The sequence below is a fragment of the Austrofundulus limnaeus genome, unplaced genomic scaffold (assembly GCF_001266775.1).
Source record: "Austrofundulus limnaeus strain Quisiro unplaced genomic scaffold, Austrofundulus_limnaeus-1.0 Scaffold20, whole genome shotgun sequence".
Taxonomy (NCBI): Eukaryota; Metazoa; Chordata; class Actinopteri; order Cyprinodontiformes; family Rivulidae; genus Austrofundulus; species Austrofundulus limnaeus.
Window position 1 is genome coordinate 3,190,788 of NW_013952422.1, and position 15,123 is coordinate 3,205,910.

Here is a 15,123-nt window from a genome sequence, read left to right on the forward strand (position 1 = left end):
GTTCTTTCTGGTTCTTTGTGCTATTTTCAGCTGTTTTTAGCTATTTAGCACCAAATCTTTCAGCCCTTAAGCATTCACACTGCATTTTTGCAGCAAATGCATATTATCTAGTTAGGTTGTTTTTCTTTTTAATTTCCTTTTATAGTCATCATTTTCTGGGTTTATTGTTCAGACATGAGTTTGTGTTTTAAAACGGTTAATTTTCCTTCAAGTTGGCTTGTTTGAAGCGTTTGCATTTTATAAGGGTGGTCATTTTCCACAACTTAGTGGCACAATTTGTACTGTTCTGTACTGTGTAAATGTTAAAAATCTTCAATTCTACATAGAAATCCTGATTGTACTGTACACTTTAAGCTTAAAAATAACAAAAAAGTAGCTGAGGTTTATCATGTTACATGGAGACTACATACACAAAACAAACTACATCTTGTAATGGGTCAGTCACAGTTGTGACACAGTTGTTTTAATGACAGACTTCCTCGAGTGCATGATAGATGAACAAGACTATTGCTAAACCAGAAAGTCATAATCCTCAATTATTTTTTAAAACATGATATTTTTACACTTTGACTTTGTTATCCATCTTGACCTGTTTTAACTTTCTGCTCTGCTTTGTGGTGACACTTGTTAGGTTGCGTTCGACCAACACATCACCCAGAAAAACTGCTTGTTCCTTTGTGTTTCCAGTGTGTCAGGGAGGGGATGGGTCAGTCTCCTGTCCCTATTGAGCCACATGCCAAGGGCCATTTAAAGCCTTTGTGGCAGTCGGTAGAGGGAAGGCAGCCGATGGCCTTCAGAAGAAAACCAGAGTGGATACAGTGGGGTGGGGAGGCGGCGGCGAGGGGGGCTATGTGAAGGTGGGTGTCAAAGGCAAGGATCTCTTTAGGAGAAGAAAATCAAAAAGCCATCAGACTTGTTTGTGGGGGATGGCTGTGCTGCTCAACAGGAGGGACAGAATTAAGAATGCAGTGTTGGTATTTTATCAGATCTCTGACAAACAGGAAGCAGGGACTAAAATCTCTTGCTAAAATGGCGTTTGGATTATTATTTTTTTGTATTATCTGAAAAATCAAGGCAACACGGAGAATAAAACACCTTTTTGTTGGGATTTGTAACATGCATATTTTGACTTAAGAGCTGCTTGGGGTTCATTTGTCTTTAATTACATGAATTAAACTGACCCATTTACCTCTTGAGTTGAAATGAGTGTATTCAAAATGTATTGCATGAGACAAACTCAGTTTAATTCATTTGAATTAATTTGACTCGAGCCACAGAGATTAGGGATTTATGACCACACAGTATGTGTCCCTTTTGGATTATTTTGTCCAAACGTCTTGTGTAATTACCGGAGGGGAACCTTTTCTGTTTAAACAGGAGAAATATTTGAATGTCTTTATAATGCCATCTGTTTATTTTTTTGTTTTAGCACTAAACTTGCCTTTAAAAAAAAGCCACTTTCTCCAAGATCCCTGCAAAGAAAAGGAGAAAAAAGATCTGAGAAATCTGTGGGGGTTTGCAGCTCAACCCTCCCCTCACACATCTCACTGTACTCAGCTATTCAACACCAACCCCCCCACTTTTTTTGGGACTCCCTCAGAGCTCTCTTTCTCCCAAAAGCCCATGCAGCCTGAAGACTGCTATCTCGCTTGCTGTTTGGCCTTTTGCATGACAATCATCCTCCCAAGTCCATTGCCCAGGACAATGCTTGCATGGATGGAGTTTGATGTCTTTTAAGCCTTTGATTGGTACGTTGTGCTCTTCCCACACTGAGGTTCATGAGGATCTCCTGCAAGTAAATACTTTAGGTTTTTTTTTCCACATTCTTTAACTTCTTGAACAGTTTATCAAGACTGATTTCACTTCTGTTGTCCCACCAAAGGACATTCCAGAGAGTGTTGGAGTTTTTTTCTTTCCCCACCTGCAGACACCTTGGTTCTCAGACCAGTTTTTTTTTTTTTTTTTGGGGGGGGGGGGGGGGGGGGGGCGACCTTTAGGCCATGTGAGACTGAATGCCAAGGTAGAAGGAGCAGAGCGAAACTCCAGTCTGGTGTTTGTTTCAGGTGGGTGGGGGTGGGGGTGCAATCAAAGGGCTGAGACTTATTGTTCTGATGTGAAAAGGAGCTAATGGTCGACCATCGCAACTCGCCATCTGAAATCCACGGGGTGCCCCGGGGCCACGTCCTACAATGGCACCCCCCCCGCTCCTTTCCCGCAGTGCGTCTTCCTGCCGCAATCTGCGGCCATCGATTCGCGCTGAGGGGGGGCCGCGCTCCTCTACACCGGTGATCGGGCCGTTGGGGGGTGAGGGGGTGTGGGGGGGCTCTGAATCACCACATTCTTCCATTCCTAATGAAACAAATCCAGTTTGGACAAGCCCGGGAGTTTGAAACCATCTCAACAGAGACTGTTTTTGAGGAAACATGGATAACAGATGCAATCTAATAAGACATTTACCAAAATAAATCCAGACCCAAATGGAAAAACTCAGTACCAACATGCAAATATTGATCAAACAGGAAAACAAACATTAAAATGCGTGCATAAAAACGTTATTTATGTCCATATCAGATTAACATTTTTAATCCTGGATTCTCCTTTCGTTATCCGATTTTGATTAATCAGGTTTAATCAAGCTTAAATTGATGGATTCAATCTAAACTGAAGCATCGCCATCAAAGATTTAAATGTCAAAGGCTTTTTGCCACATTTACAAGAAATCCTATACAAACTCTGCACTGATGCAATATGGAGGAGACCCGACCGACCCGTGCCCATTAGCAATGTAAATATGTTTACAGGTATTAATGTTTTAGTCCAATAAATTGCTTCACAAATTTACAAGGAAAAGCGTGCTCCAAAAATAAACTGAAAGTTTGTGTCAAACAACAAAACACGCCCCGTTTAGTCTGGGAAGAATCAAGGTCATTCTCGAACTGACCCTCAGCTGTGCGTAATTGTCTGGGTGGACCAATGAGCGCGCAGCCGCAGCTGTGATTGGAGAAACCTGCGGAGTCAGGAGTCGGGATGAGCACTTTTGAGCTTGAAGGTGAGTTGGGAGGTGTTTTTTTGAACACTGGGTTTCATGGAGAGGAGTGTTAGTCTTGCGCCAGAACCGAAACTGAGGCCTACTTTTTGGGGGCACGGTTCGTTTTACGCACCATATTTTCTCCCGCTTAAAACTGGTGCGTTTTTGATCCAGCTTCAGTTTGGGATGAGAAAAGCCATTCATTTTTCAACTTTTTAAAGCTTTTTTTTTTTTTGGATGCCTGTTTGTTAACAGGTCTTCACGTTCTTGGAAAGATGTCTGAGAGGCCCCAGAGTCCGGAGTACCAGAGCAGACCTTATGATTACAGCCGAGCCAACGCTTACAGTCAAGTTTTTGTTGAAGAAAGTTTAAGCATCGCTTCATCGTCGTTCCAGCTTCCTCATGGTGTTTTGCCGGACCCCAGCCTGCTTTACAGCAAGACAGCTTATGGAGGCATCGCAGCCCCATCCGCGCAGGCCTTTCTCCCGTTCCCAACCGTCCCCGGCGACTACAGGGACTCCGAGCTGCAAGCTGGAGACTTTGGACAACCCAAGCATTGGTATCCCTTCACTGCGCCCGAGTACACCGGTCAGGTACCCGGCGTGACCGCAGCCACCCAGCCCGCAAACCTGAGCCCCCAGATCGCTGAGACCCGGGAGCAAATTAGGCTGCCCGAGATCAAGACCGAGAAGGACACCGGAGATGAGTATTCAACCGAGATGAAGGTCCAGCAATACCCGGTGCCGTCATCCTCCACGGGCATGCCCCACCACCACCACCACCACGGCGTCTTCTACCCCGCRGCCTGGAACCCGACCTTTTGGCCAGGGATCGCCCACATCAACCCGCCAAGCACCAGTGCCCAAAACCCACCGGGACCCTCTGCGTCGTCCCCTTCCATGTCCCCGTCACCTCCGATCAACGGGACTCCGCGGAGCGCGTGTTTCGGCGTGAGCTCCGCTCAAGCCGCGGCCGAGCCCCAGGCGCAGAACCCGGCCTCCAACACGCGGAGCAGCGGCTCGTCCAGTGGGGGCTGCAGCGACTCTGAGGAGGTAAGACGACCTCAGCGCTTCCGGATCAAACTAAAATCTGGGACAATCTGTAACTTTTAAAGTCTGTTTTTAGCCTTTCAACACAAAACTCTTATCAAACTTGATTTTCAGGAGAACCTTTCCACTGAAGAACTGGAGCAGTTTGCCAAGGAGCTGAAACACAAGCGCATAACTCTGGGTTTCACTCAGGCAGATGTTGGCCTTGCTCTGGGTAACCTTTATGGTAAGCTCTCATATAAGGACACTGGGTTTATTTATAGGATTAAAATCAGAACTGATTTATCTGCAGGACTGTGGGATCTGAGTATTTGTTTTTGTGCTGTTTTTGTAGGCAAGATGTTCAGCCAGACCACCATATGTCGCTTTGAAGCTCTGCAGCTGAGCTTCAAGAACATGTGCAAGCTGAAGCCCCTTCTGCAGAGATGGCTGGTCGAGGCAGAGACCTCGGAAAATCCTCAAGATGTGAGTACAGCTCCTCACATCTGTCAACCGGTTTACAAGACAACAAAGGCCTTTTTACTCACTTTTATAGAARTGGTCTTTTCAGGCCTACTGTATTCAAGCTTCCTGCTGAGCCAACAAGAATCAGGTCCATCTGCTCATGCAAATGCGCCACCCGGTGGACAGAACCGGTTTTTCATGAACAGACTGTGTGTCCTCATTAAAATGCTGCTTGTGGTTCCTCAGATGTACAAGGTTGAGCGAGTTTTTGTCGACACCAGAAAAAGGAAGAGGAGGACCAGCCTGGAGGGAGCGGTGCGCTCCGCCCTGGAGTCCTTCTACATCAAGTGTCCCAAACCRAACACTCAGGAAATCACACAAATCGCAGATGAGTTGGGCCTGGAAAGAGACGTAAGAGCAGACTTCTTTTTATTGATGTGTTTTCCCTTTCTGAGGGTTTGTTGTGGAAGCTAACGGTGTACTTGGTAGGTGGTGCGTGTTTGGTTCTGCAATCGGAGGCAGAAAGGGAAGCGCCTGGCCCTGCCGCTGGACGAGGAGTGTGACGGTCAGTACTACGAGCAGAGCCCTTYGTCTCTGAGCGTGGCCCCCTCCCCCGTTTCCAGTCAAGGCTACCCGTCCTCCAGCAGCTACGCCGGACCGCCTCCCCCCATGCTCTACATGCCGCCGCTTCACCGGCCGGACGTCCTGAAACAAGCCCTGCACTCCGGACTGGTGGGCCACCTGACAGGGTAGACTGGGTGGGTATTCCCGACTAGACCAGCTTTCCCTACATCTGACACAAATCCAAGCGACTGAACTCAGAAACTTGACTGGTAATAAGGGCAAAATGAGAAAAGAATTGGGCTTATTTTTACTGTTAAACAATTTAGAATTTTACAATTGTGCCTTTTTTATATCCACTGTTGCATTCTGAACACTTTAAGGCTTTAACCATTTTAAAAGTTGTACTAAAAGATGGTCTGCTTCAGTATTTGGTGCAGATCTATGGTGAAAATAGGGTATAAGTATCCACTTTTTTTGTATTGTTTGATAGGTTGTCCATGATTTTTATTTTTTTAATTTTTCGAAAAGTTGACAATAATTGTGCAATATTTGTGTACCATCAGAACTATATAACTAATACTCCTTTTTAATTGCTCACTAAAATCAAAGCAATGCTGTTTGTTTGCTTCTTTTTAAAAAAAATTTGCACAAACTTTAAAATAAAAGTATTCAAACATTAATGTAAAAGACCCAAATTCAAAGGGARACATTGCAGGTGTGTGTTTTACTTATTACGCTTGTATAATGTCAGCGTCAACATTTTAAAAGTGAACTGTTGACTGAAGCCAAGATGGAGAATAGAGACAAACTGAACCTGTTTGTTTTAGAAAGTTTGCACCAGAATTATTCGGTTTATTACATTTTAATTCATTATTCTTACCTGCACACAAAGTCTTCAAACATTCAACAAAAGGATGCTAAATTTTAATTAAAGATGAGCAAATACCTGTTTGAGATGGCTCTTTGAGTGACGAATGTTATTGGATTGACAAGCTAACATTTAGCTCAAATCGAGCAAAGGACCAAAGTAGATTGCGGCCATCTTAAAACGACCAGTGTCAACATTTCAAAGCTTTTTATGCAGTTGTTTATTTAAAATTGCTCTGACAGTTTTTAAGTACATGGATAACCTAGCATAATCMTGCTGGAAAAGCTACAGCTGCCGTCTTGGATGAAATCATAATTTTATGTAAACGAGCATCAGATTTGAACTGTTGGTCTAATTAACATTGTTGAAAGAGCTATCTACAGCAGGTAAGATATTAGCCTTTCCACAGAACCCAACTTTAGGAGCATTAAACTTTTTAAAGCTGATTCATCTTCAGTTTGTTTCTGACTTGAATATTTGCCACCAGTGCAATGCCATTTTAGCTAATAGTTATGATTTTTATATCCTAATATATTGAAATGTGACCTTTTTTTTTTCTAAAAATCACAACCTCTGCATCGTAGCCAAAACATTATTTTTGTACGCGTAATTTAAAATTCTGTCAGAATCTATCCACATTAGACCATTTGTGCTGCTGTTTTATCTGCAAATAAAAACAAAATCATCAGATGAATTGTGGTAGATGCACAGAAAGTTAGTGTAAACGCAACTATCTGTTAAATTAGCGACTTAAATGAAATGTTTTATTAAATGTRGAGTTGTTTACAATTTTGTAATTAAGCAACAAAAACGGCAATGATTTGGTTTTACTGCTTACTGTAATGTGAAAAGTCAGTATTATAAAATGTCAGCTTTTCTTAAATTCAATCTGTAAATATCTTGGATCAGAAATGTCCGCACATCACTGAAAAAATAAAACAAATCTGTTTTTCTGTCCAAAAGTTGAAGAATTGAGTCACTTTAAGGTTCAACTCCCTWTTTGCTGTTGAATAAACATCTTTTTAGTTTTCCTGTAAGCTCGAGCACCTCCAGAGAGGTTCATTTTCTGTCTTGTTTCTGAGTTGATGAATAAAAATGTCTTTGGGAATTAGTCACCTAAACAGCTTTTGTACCGTTTCTGAGATCTACTTGATGCTCAACATATTGATTCACAACAACTACCAGTGAAACTGTCCTCTATATTTGCTCAAACCAAAGCCACAAAGTTCAAAGAACTGACTGATGACCTTCGATACAGTGTTGTATTGAAGCCTTGTATCTGGGGAAGAGTGCAGACACTTTTGTTTTGCAGCATTGAAAGATTTTAATCAGCTTCTGCCCTGGTTGTAAAAGGAACTGAACTGTTGGTTTGGTACATTTGAAGCCCAATCCTGGTTTTTAGGGGTCACTATCCTGCTTGTTTTATATCTCTCCCTGCTAAAACAGGAGTCTGCAGAACTCAAAGAGCAGGGAAACCTCAGAGTGGCCCTTGAGGATCAGAAATGAGCACCGCTGGATTGGGGTCTTTTTGGTGACATACTAAGAGACCCTGAATTTGCAGGAGGAACATCTCGGGCCTGGGGGGGTGCCCAGGGTCCCCCCCCCCCCTCCACAAGGAGCTGGGAAACTGCTGGTGAAAGGGGTGCCTGGTTTGGAATGCGGTAGAACTATAACCTTCATTTCAGCCACAATAACTCTTATTTATTGGGATCTTGGTTCTGTAATGCTCAGATTATTTAAAAAAAAAAGCCAGTTCTGCACATGAAGTAAAACAGGACCCTGACTGAACAAAGAGCTGCTTTAATAAACGCAGAGCTTGACAGAAATTGATACGTTGGGGATAAAAAGACTGAATGGCAACACCATAATTAAAATTCTGAACATAATTCGGCATGAATGTTGYATTTATAAATTTGTATAGCTTCTCCAATGATGCATCCTCTGATAAAAAGTTCTGGAGTGAGCAAGAATGAAAWGAGGAAAAATGCATATAAAAAGATTCAAACAAAAGTTAAAACAAGCTTTTAGTATCTTTGCCAGTTAATACTACTTTTTTATAATGAACATCTGATATAAATAAACCATACAGGGCACATTTTAGAGATAAATCTTAAAGATGAACAAGTTTAGTTCTTTGAAGCCATTAAAATATAAACTGTTAAAAGTTGTGCAGTTATTCAAATTAGACAATTCAAATCATGAAATGCTTTCACTGGAAACTGTTTAAGCAGTAGCTGTAACTAAAACAACTGCAGATAATGTGAATCTTTATTCTCAGTATCTTCAGTTTCACTCGTTTCTGTTTGGGGAAGCTGAGTTGTGGTTAGATCACACGTCGCTCATGATTTTTATTGTAAAGACCAGAGAACTTCTGTCACAAACCACATTTTTATCGAACACGTGAAGTAAAGACAGAACAAATCGTGGGTCTTTTCCATTTATTGTCAAATGCAGCGTAGGTGAAGATGAATCATTGAGTTTGTCACAAGCTAATGTTCTTACATCAGTTAATGTGGGGACTTTAAGTCCTCTACACTGTAAAATCCGTTAGTTATCATTGCTTAAAAGCTTGTAAACCGATTGCACTTAAAAAATTGAGTACACTGAACTAGTGAATGAACAGAGTGCAATCGGTTTACAAGCTTTTAAAAAGATTTTATGTAAAAACAAWTTTTTTTTGACTGGTAACTATCCCCCATATTGTTTTTGCCCAAGTCAGTGAATGTTAGCGAAATATCTCATGAACCACAGGGCAGTTTTTAATATAACCTAAAATTAATCATTGCTACAACCAAAAAACCTTTGGAGTCAACACAATTCAAGATGGCCGCCAGGATAATCGACTTTGRCCAACACAAAATTATCTACAAGTTAGCTAATTTAACAGACATTGACCTAAAACATTTAAACACAAGACCTACACTATTCTGTTTTTTAGTTCTTTGACCACATTGCAGATACTTTGGTCATCATTATATACCCACAAATAAACTCTTGGCAATAACTTACATTTTGCTTCAGTTATACTAGAACAACTCTGGAGATACAAATAAGCCAGAGTTGTAAAGTAACTAAGTACAAATATTTTGTTACTGTACTTAAGTAGAAATTTTGGTTATCGGTACTTTACTTGAGTAATTATTTTTCAGCGTACTTTTTACTTTTACTCATTACATTTTTACACAATTATCTGTACTTTCTACTCACTACATTTTTAAAAAGGTAAGAAGTAGAAAGTCATTACTCCTATTTTATTCTGAGTCATTACTTAATAAATACTATCATGATAAATTGTGTCTCCTCTTCAATGTACATATGCTGAATATAAAATTTAAATACCTTTTATGGCAGAGTTAGAAGCATTAGCAGTGAGTGATGATGACATCATGGTTAGCTAACGCTAACCCGCTGTTAGCAGCTGCGTCAGGATGAAGATATCCTAACAAGACGAGCACCAACGGCAAAGGCTGCGTTCCTTTCGAAAATAATGAAATGCAAACTTCAACACTTAACTTCAACATCTTACATTTAATTTTTACATTTAAATTTACTGTAATGACCTCCGTGCATCTGTCTGTGTGTGTCTGCTCTCACCATTGTAGCTCAAGAACATTGGGGAGAATTTTGTTGTAAATCACAGGCCAAAGTGAATGCCTAGCTGATTACTTTTTAGAGTCAATCAAATCCAAGATGGCCTCCACAGCCTGCCAACCCTTCAAAACATATAAATATTCATAGCTCAGGCATTAAGGGTGATATAGAGTTGATATTTTTACATGAAGGTAGCTAAAATCCAAAATGTTCTAGTTATTCATCAAATGATAGGACCTGATATGGTTAAACAGGTTGGAGTTTAAAGGTTAAGGTCATACAAGGTCAAGTATAATAACTTCAGGCAGAAGTTGGCCCGTTAAAGTCTGTACCTGTATCAAAACCCATGATTTGTTGTAAGAAATTTTATTGTTCTCACAGGAAAAGTTAATTGAGTTGTTTGGAGTAACTGGCCCATTGAGCTGTAGGCCTGACGGAGGAACGCGAGCCGAGTTCAACCTAGTTAAACTGGCGGGTGATCTGCATTCGGCCTTGAATGCTTTAATTAGCAAAATGTAAAAACAGTGAGCTAAATTACAAAGAAATGTTAGTGGAAACAATTTAACACTCAGAAAGTTAGCTAGATAATGAAAACGTGTCAGTGATATTTTCTAATATTTTATTTAAAGGGATCCACGATTAGTTGTAACATTAGACTTTATGTGATAAACATATATTTTAACTGTAAAATAAAGACTGTAAAAATACTGTAGGMTKTTYAGTTTTTATAWTTTTTAAACTAAAAGTTTAAAAACATATTACATGGATGGAGCCATTTTATTTACAAGCAAAGCATTCTGGGTAAATGATGACATCAACTAGGTCATCGGTGCGAGGCTGCTAGCGAGCTATATCAACCCTGAAGTTTAATCTTGGACAATATCTGATGATCGACTCTTTTAAATGAAACCAGAGAGCGTTGACAGAGAGGAGAAGGTAGAAATGACTCAGCCTGTAACTGAAAATATAGATGGAGGACAACAGAGCTGCTTCATGGAAGAAGAACCTCAGCTTAGCCTGTTAGCTTTAGCGTTAGCCCCGATGCTATCACCATATATACGTATTAGCTCAGCGCTACACATTCTCTCATCACTGAGGTCTTCCATCCACATGACAGAGAGGGGAACGCAAAAATGACTCAGTTTGCAACTGAAAATAAGGATGGAGGACCTCAGTTTAGCTTGTTTGTCGCGCTAGCGCTGAGCTAATACAAATGAGGCAATATAGCGTGAGGGCTAGCGCAAAGGCTAATAGGCTAAGCTGAGGTTCTTCTTCCATGAAGCAGCTCTGTTGTCCTCCATCTATATTTTCAGTTACAGGCTGAGTCATTTCTACCTTCTCCTCTCTGTCAACGCTCTCTGGTTTCATTTAAAAGAGCCAATCGTCAGATATTGTCCAAGATTAACCTTCAGGGTGGTCCCTAGCAGCCTCGCACCGATGACCTAGTTGATGTCATCATTTACCCAGAATGCTTTGCATGTAAAAAATTGGCTCCGTCCGTGTTAAAATATGTGTAAAAAAATTTACAAATCAAACAGCCTACAGTATTTTTACAGTATTATTTTTACCAACCTTGTAGATCTGAGTAAACCCTGTGCTGAGGTAAGTGGTCGTACATTAAGCAGATCTTGCACAGTCTTTCCCTCCAGTCGGTGTAAAGTTTCACCTTCCAGTGCTTCTTCCACTCAAAATATTCAGCGTATCGCCTCTTGTCCTTTGCCAGCTGTTGGAGGTGCGTTCCCAGTTCTTTCACTGAAGCAAACTGATCGACGTGGATAAAAGAATGATTTGGAGCCACTTCTTTGTAATCCCTGATTGGTGGTCCCAGTACGATGGGCACAGCCCCGCCTTGGTAAGAATTTTTCCACAACTTCTCTGTGATGTAATCTTTGGCCACTGAGTTCTCAAAAGCTAAATAAAAGTAGCAGCGTGAGATTGTCGGTAGGAGTTCTTCAGGGTAGAGAGGTGTCCTCGTCCAACGGCCGTACACCTTGACAGGAACTATGGCTTTGAGCTCTTTGTACACTTGGCTTCGTTTGTGGCGGCTCATGTAGTTGCTGACCACCCAACAGACCAAGAAGCTCTTGTTCACGAACTTATCTTCCACCAGGTGTTCGTCAAGCTCCACAGGTAGCAGCTCACCGTACGGTATTGTGACGTCAGCATCCCTCCTGTAGGACACAGTCATGTTGAAGACATTTGCAAACTTCCGCAAGTCTCCGTTATGGTCAGGTGACTCCAGAGACATCCATGCCCACCTCTGGGCCGGWGGTCGTGGGAGATCAGTGGGCAGCTTCTGCAACCCCTGAATCAGTTCTTTGTTGTGGAAGACCACGACATCAGCTGCTGGGAAGTAAGACCGCTGATCCACCAGTGTACAGTGAGGAATTTGGTAGAGATCCCAGCACACATCTCCCTTCAGACTCATTGAGCGCCCAAAGGGCCAGTGCCACAGCAGGATGGTCACGATCTTTTTGCTGGGTTTGTAAGCAGAGTATTGGTTTGGCCTCGGCCATCTCATCAAAGCGCACAGGAAGCAAAAGGAGCAAAGCGAGCCAAGGGAACCAAGGAGAACGCGCTTCTTCTTAAAACAGAATACCATCTTTCTGTGTACGGAAACTCCTGTTGATAAAAAACAGGCAAGAATTAAACAATTCAATTCGTTTTAATCTTTTAAATTCCTGGTATGTTTTTTTACTTCCCTATTTACATTTACATTTTTTTCTTAAAAAATGCAAATTCAGCAAAAATGGTTAAAAAATTGCAGTCGTTTGCATTCAAGGACATCAGATTTGGTTTCGGGGCAACCTCTTTGGATTTCATCTAAAATTTATTACAGGAAGAAAAACAACAGTGTGCAACTTTATACAGGTTCCAAAATCAAAATCATTTTTGAATTAAATCAAGTTATTCAAGTCAGTTGTATAAAACATTTGGCTTCTAAAGTTGCAACAACTACATTTAGAAAGTAGAAATTAACACTTAGCCTAAGGAATTCTTCTACATGTTGACCTTAATTTCACAAGAACTTAGTCATTAAAAAAACATAAAGAAGACTCACCAGCATTCATCAGCTCCAAGTTGTGACTTTCTTTGCTCATCCAGTCCCATGAAAGGATTGTGCAAGCTTCCTGTTTTCTATGCATACAGAACAAAAAAAAGCATTCAGTGAGCAGCAACTTTTTTCTGATCAAAGTCTGCAATCACATCTTAGGAATGTCTAAATGTCGTGAAGACAGTTTCTCTCTTTCTAAAATATTTCCTTGGAAATGACCAGAAAAACTAGGGTGGGGGAAAGAATGCTCAGTCAATGCTGGGTTATAAATCAGGTTAACGTGTTTTTCTTTACAATAAATATGTTCAGCGTCGTGACATCACAGAAACCAGGATGTTGAAACAAGACCCGAAAATTTAAGGTTTCACTTTGCCTGCGAAAATGAAGAAGTTATAAATCTGCCAGGACAGATGTGGAACTTCTCACACAGGATGTCACAGACAGACACCTCAGACACGTGGAGAGATCTTAAGAACGCTGCAAGTTGGTTTAGCTACCAAATTTTTAATCTGAACAAGTGTTAAACTAAAGCCTTGTCTATTTGCTCTTAAATTGTAAAACAATTTAGTAGTTCAGTCCTTCTCGCTAAAATTTTCATCACTTTTCCTGCAACAAAACAGGAGCATCAACAGTTTATTTTTTATTTTATTTTTTGAGGATTTGAAGGGTTTGTCTACTATAACATCTACTRTAACATTACATTAAATGGTAAATAGCTTGAACATTTCATGTTTAGAATGTTAAAGTTCTTCTCTGTTTTCTTATTTATGCAATGAACCTAAATCTTCACATAATGCCTTCATAGTTTTTGCATAAATGTTATTATTCCTTTAGCTTACACAAATATTGCACACCATTTAACAAACTGAGCAGCCTTTAAAACAGAGAAAACACAAAACTGACAACATCAAAATGGAAATGTAAAAATAGTGTGAGCTGCACCTATCTTCTAAAAAAGTTTTGAATGAAAACTATTATTTTCCTTCTTTTTGCAGATTGCTTTCAAGTAAGAGAAAATTTTTAGGCTAGATTATTTGAAAAAAAATTTAAACTCTGATTCGAAACTACTTAAAAGCATAACAAAAGTGTGTGATTTTACTAATTTTCAGCCTCTAGTGAGGACAGTAAAATCAAAACGAACAGGATGTGGTAAAAGATTTGCAATATCTGGGCAAAAGCACTGACCTCCTTTACAGTAAATACTGAACAATGTATTTAAAAACAGCCCTAATGGAACAACTAAAGTTGCACCACTTACATATAGATTTTATTCATTAGTTATGAACAAAAGGAAATAATAGTGTGCAACAGAGACAACTGAGAAGTTAAACTACACAAACACACACACATAAAAATAAAATAAAAATAAATAAAAATCCATAAGCATCTTCCACTAACCTGATCACAAAAGGAATTGACCCTTTTATGGCTGCTGCTTGGAGGAGATTGCCGAGAAGCTTCAAGTGCCGAAAAGCTCTGACCTTTTTAAGGAAACTGAGCTGTGGTTTTCTGAGTGATTGTTGGTTTTGTTTCAAGCTCATCTTCACATCACTTCCCTCCTCTTTGCAAAACCACATGCTAAATTAATACTTGCATTTAATTGACAGCAAAAAAAAAAAAAGACATATACCACCTGCTCCTGTGTGTTATCATTCAGTCATCTCTCTGGGAACGCCTGCACTGTGAGAGTTTGCTGCATGTGTCGATGGAGAAAGAGGAAGTGTTGAAGTAGACTTGAAACAAATATGGTGTTACACCAGAGACGAGAAAGTTTAACTTTCCACAGCACGCACACACACACACACACACACACACACACCCAAACACCCACACACACACACACCCATACCCCCATACATTAAAGGCAAAATAGGACTAAAATAGAGTTCAGTCTCAGTTAAAACAGTTCCAAACAAATGCCACAAACTGTTTAAAAACATAATAAAGACGTTAAAAGAGATCAACTCCTTCAACTTCARGTCTTTTTGCAGTTAATCCCATTCTGCGGGAGCAGCAAAGTGGAACAATCATTTGCCATAATCAGCACAGGCAATAAAATGAACTAATTGGAGTGCAGATTTCATAACAACAAAGGACAGGAGGTCAGGGGAAGTAATCCCAAGATGGCTTTGTAAATTAGATTATGYAAATAAAGGAATCTGTGGGCGGATAGTCCATCCATCGCTGAAACACAGGAGTCAGTGGTGGGTAAGGGCTCTAAAACCACTGGTAAAGGCTCCGCAGTACACCGAGTCCAACAAGTGCAACCAGTGAGAAGATGCATGCAAATAAATTAAGTCATCAAAGTGTAAAATGGGCAGAAATGTGGTGGTGACAAAATGTTCTCTAGCCTCAGATGGTGGACAAGATCTAATTCTGAAATAACACTCCAATTTTAGCTTCAACATTTTTTTCCACCAGCTGAGGAATAAAGGTCAGAGATTCATCAATAAAAACACAGGTGTTGTAATGAGATACTACTTCATTCTGAAAGCCTTAAGTTAAAATGTGATCTTTATTGACA

The 15,123-nt window shown here is 40.4% G+C and overlaps 2 protein-coding genes across 2 annotated transcripts; one reads left to right on the forward strand and one right to left on the reverse strand.

Moving 5' to 3' along the window:
• The first annotated feature begins 2,950 nt into the window (after positions 1–2,950).
• pou5f3 (POU domain, class 5, transcription factor 3) lies at positions 2,951–6,990 on the forward strand. The gene is given in 8 exon segments (XM_014003895.1): positions 2,951–3,049; positions 3,284–4,001; positions 4,003–4,080; positions 4,192–4,211; positions 4,214–4,303; positions 4,412–4,542; positions 4,768–4,932; positions 5,011–6,990. Coding segments are annotated over 8 exon segments (1,488 nt in total). The 5' UTR covers positions 2,951–3,027; the 3' UTR covers positions 5,275–6,990.
• A 4,052-nt stretch (positions 6,991–11,042) lies between these two features.
• On the reverse strand, positions 11,043–14,214 carry fut7 (fucosyltransferase 7 (alpha (1,3) fucosyltransferase)). Its single transcript, XM_014003664.1, has 3 exons — positions 13,998–14,214; positions 12,606–12,682; positions 11,043–12,166 (listed from the first exon to the last, which is right to left on the reverse strand). The coding sequence occupies exons 1-3, from the start codon at positions 14,174–14,176 to the stop codon at positions 11,109–11,111; spliced, it is 1,314 nt and encodes a 437-aa protein (XP_013859118.1). The 5' UTR covers positions 14,177–14,214; the 3' UTR covers positions 11,043–11,108.
• Positions 14,215–15,123: the final 909 nt, after the last annotated feature.